The 4,603-nt window shown below is 32.3% G+C and overlaps 1 protein-coding gene across 1 annotated transcript; it reads right to left on the reverse strand.

The window, feature by feature from the left end:
• Positions 1-280: 280 nt before the first annotated feature.
• On the reverse strand, positions 281-1,667 carry LOC126879138 (uncharacterized). The gene is made up of 2 exons (XM_050642116.1): positions 1,503-1,667; positions 281-997 (listed from the first exon to the last, which is right to left on the reverse strand). Exon 2 carries the CDS (start codon positions 989-991, stop codon positions 575-577), a length of 417 nt encoding a protein of 138 aa, XP_050498073.1. The 5' UTR covers positions 992-997; positions 1,503-1,667; the 3' UTR covers positions 281-574.
• Between the last annotated feature and the right edge of the window lie 2,936 nt (positions 1,668-4,603).

Consider the following 4,603-nt stretch of genomic DNA (forward strand, 5'->3'; position numbering starts at 1 on the left):
GCTTCGCGATATTCGATAAATATAACTATCGATATTGTATTGAGATCGTATCGAAAACCAATACAATACCGATACAATACATACCTGAGCAATATTAATGTCGATACGATACTCATTATCTGAAATCAATACAATAATATTGTATTGTCGATACTCTTGCCTCGATATTATTGAAAATATCGATATCGGGAAAAAAATAATAAAGCGCTACAGTTATTTGGTTATATTTTGTGGAATAGGTATTTAGATCATAATTATTTACATAAAAGTATAAGTCGCACCCCGGGCACTAAAGAGAGTTAACTCAAAAAATGTTATTTTTGAGAAACGCAAAAAAACACAAATTTTTGTGATGATTAATTTTACCGTATTTTAAAAGCATAGCATAGTACATTAGTGCTATTTCTTTAATTTTCTCTAGTACCGGTTAAACTAGATGCAATATTAAAAGATTAAATTCAAAATTTTAGTTGCACCTGTTTTGTTGATTTTAATTTCGTATCTTTTCTTTGATATTTTCATTTGTTCTTCTTTTGTTGAATTATTTTGAGTTGTTTGAGGGAATTCTGGTTATTTAGGCACTCAGTGCAATCGCTCGCACAAGAACTACTGCTGCTACTGGTTGATGTAGAAGACGAAGAAGATCGTCGCACGATAGCTGGAAAAACCAAACGCCTTTTTTTCGGGGGGTTACTTTGAAATCGGGATCGTTATCTGAATCGTCAATTTCACTTTCATCTTCTGTTCTTTGTGGAGATAGCTGGGGTGTATGATAAGAATGTAATTTATCGTCAGTATTGGTTGTGTATGTTGATGGCTCTGAACACAAATTCTGCATGTCTTCTTGTGATGGCGTGGATTTTGAGTAAAAATTATCGCTTAACTTGTCTGTGTTATTATGCAAAAGGTTATCTGGACTCACTGCATTACTTCTACTAATTCGATTTTTGTTTAAGGCCATATTCAGTAATAAGCGTGCTCGATTCGACATCTTTATCTGAAATTTTAAAATATAAATGCGTCAAACATTATGGATCTAGTTGCCTAAAAAGAATTACAATTATTGTGTAGTATAGATGGCGTAAGAAATTAAAAGTGTTCTTTTCCAAACAATACTTGAACCCAATGATTGACGATGACGTTTTAGTTTCATTTTTCATTCTTATACCATCTATGTGGCATGATTATAAACTTTCTTTTAAAGCAAAACATTAAAGATTGGAAACCAAAGCTAATGCTCATCATAAAAGCTAAAAAAGAGTGTCAACTAAAAAAACCTATGTTGTTTGCAAATACGTAAGTAAATTTACTATGTCTCAGACAGAAATTATAAAAAACAAGTAGGCAGATTGATACTAAATGAAAAAGTTCAAAAAAACCTGTGTTAAATGAATACAAACTTGAATTGTACAGTGGTGCACGAAAACAGATGCAATTCAAAACTGTCAACATATTTCAACAAAACAGAAACAAAACAAAATATACAATAAAATAATACTTACCGATTTCAACAAAACGGATGCAACACGAAATCAATCAGGAAAAAACACAAATTAAACCAACAAAAGGGAATCAATTCAAATTATTTGGTATGATTTTGAGCGTAAAAGTCAGCTAAACAGCGCCAACTAAAATTAAATCTGATTTGATGCGTGCACACACCTTCGTTGTTTAGAGTCAACTAAAAATGTCGCCGTGTAGAGGCAGCCACTTTTCTCACTCCCGTTCATCAAAACAGACTCAAGCGACCTCTGCCGTGAAAACGTGGAAGTCTTTGTAACTCTGTTTATGTGGTGTTGTGCGTAACAATAAACTGTCAACAAAAAAGTGAAAACCCAGATTATCCTAAATTTTGAGTTGACTCTCTTTAGTGCCCGGAGTGCGAAGTGATCTCCAACCCAAGCATCAGCTGTTATAATATTATGCACTTGAGTGCCTAAACTTGAAACTCTTGAGAGTGATAAATCACATCATCTTTGATTACACTCTTTATATCATGTGGCATTTGTGGCAATATTATGGAAGTGAGTAATGATGACGCAAAAATAGTTTTCAACAAATACTTAATTTCGATTTATTCCGATAAATTATGCATAGAACTGTTAAAAAACATTTATTTTATTTGAAAAAAGTAGATTACTTACACCAGAATGTTTAAATCTGCATTTTTTCCTTTAAAAAGGGTGGATTTCACCCCTACAATGCAAAAACCGCAAGTTGATACTATTTTACTTTTATTTCTTGAGGTATCGTCTAACTACTCACCAATTTTCATGGGAATAAACGAATGTTCAACGAAATCGGAGGTGATAATCTTCGGTGATTGCACTTTCAGTAATATAAAAAATAATTTTAAAACAGGGGTGGATTTCATGCCTAAAGTGCAAAAATCGCAAATTGGCACTATGTCACCTTTGTTCCTTAAGGTATCCTCTAACCACCCACCAATTTTCAAAAGAATCTATGGAGGTTCCACGAAGCTCAAATCCACCTTCAGTGACTGCAGTACGTATATTTTAAGAGCTTTTAAAGATAGTGATAAATGAATAAAGAATTAAGGATTATTATATTTAATAATCCTTTTTATGTCGATATGTTATCGAGTACTGTATCGATATCGTATTGATAATGATTTCAATATTTTTATAAGAAAGTATTGCTGATATCGATACTCGATACGATACTTCATTGGCATAACCAATACAATACTCAATACTGAAAAAGTATCGATATTGTATCGTATCGTGAAGCTCTAGTTAAAAGAGCAGGGGACTACATCGGAAAATGATTTGTTCAAAATTCAGCCAAATATTTTTGTGATGCGAGATCAATGCACTATCGGCCACATAATATGTATAGGCAATTGTTTCATTGAAACAATGAACTATAAACAAATCAAATATCCCACCATCCCGTAATTACAGCTCAATAACTAACATTTAAACGGGAATCCATGGGAATAAATCAAGCAGAGCATCATAATTACGGGACCACCTACAAGAGTCACCTGAAAATAATTAATAGTTTTTTCCACCTCCTTTAATGTATCGAATATTTCATGGCATTATCGCCAATAAATCTATACAGAAAATATTATCGGTTAATTGCCTCATTAGGAGCCATAAAAACTGCTGTTAGACATTTCTTTCAGCGAGAACAGAGTCGTATTTCATGTTTTATGAGCGTTATCCTGGAATAGTAGGTCTCTATATTTGTTTCCTATCAGGTAATCGAGAAATTAAACGTAAATGGCATTGTACTTATTAACCTTATATTTCTGATAACATAGTGCTGATAAAAACATTTCAGCATTTACCAGAGTTTTTAGTACCTATTGTTGTAAATATGTACAACATAAACATGGTACATACAGTCGGAAAAATGAAAGAATATTTTTCTATAAAATAACAAACGTTTGTTATAGAATAGCAAATACAAAATATTTCATTGATGTGATCGTTCATGGGTATTCTTTCATTTTTCCGACTGTATAAACATTCTTGGTTTACGGTGTTTTATGAAGGAACGAATCCATAGCTTTAGAACCCCCCATATCTTTTTTGACATTTGGTACATACACATATATCCCATATATATCCCACCATCATTCTCTTTGCCTTATCACATACTCCTTCTAGGAATCTGCACTTCAGCTATTTAATTGATGCACTTGTTCCAGTGTTCCCATACACATCAAAGTTTTTCAGACTCGACACCGTTAAGCTATGAACAAATTTTCAGCTGGCTATTAATAATCTTTCATTTGGTACGCGGGATTCAGGAATAAAACATGTATATCAATAATTATAATAATTTAAATAAATATAAATAGCTTCTTTTTTCTCTTTTTACTGGCTTGCATACTTAAATATACGTATAATATTCTGGCAATTGTCAGATTTAAGTAAAATGTGCAATAATTTGCGACATTCTGTAAATCCTATATGACGTCAGAATTAATGACGCACTGAAAGAAGGGTTTGGTTTAAAATATACTTGTATATTTTATACTTCGTCTAATTTACTAACCGTTGCACGTCATCCGCGTCATAGCCTGTGACGTCACAGGGTACCAACACGAAATATTTAGGCGGTAGGTGTGTTCTTTTTAGAATCATTTTGCCTAGTACACTGGAATTACAGCCACTAGACATATTTTATTATTCGCGTAGAAATAATATTTCACGATTTCTATTAATGTTGACCTAAAGAAATACACAATATGTAATATGTTTCATTTAATTTGTATAAATGGATTATAAAGCGTTTTTATGAAGAAGATTTGGTCGGAATTCGGAACACTCTTTAACTGTAATCGAACGAAGGTGACATTCTAGAATAAATTGGTAACATTAATTTGACAGTTGCGGTGACGACACTTCATATTTGTTTATATTCTTTACTATAAGTATCTGTTTTATTATATTTACTGTTTTTATTATTTACTTTACCATAAAAAGATCCTCTACCATAAAAATATAAATATCACCTAATTTTATCACGACTTGGAATAATCGAGATATTTATCTGACAACTTTTTTAGTTGTTATTGTAGACATATACAAAGAAACCTACCGGCTTCATGCCAAGAGTTCGGCGCCGT

Source organism: Diabrotica virgifera, chromosome 1 (assembly GCF_917563875.1).
Source record: "Diabrotica virgifera virgifera chromosome 1, PGI_DIABVI_V3a".
Lineage (NCBI taxonomy): Eukaryota > Metazoa > Arthropoda > Insecta > Coleoptera > Chrysomelidae > Diabrotica > Diabrotica virgifera.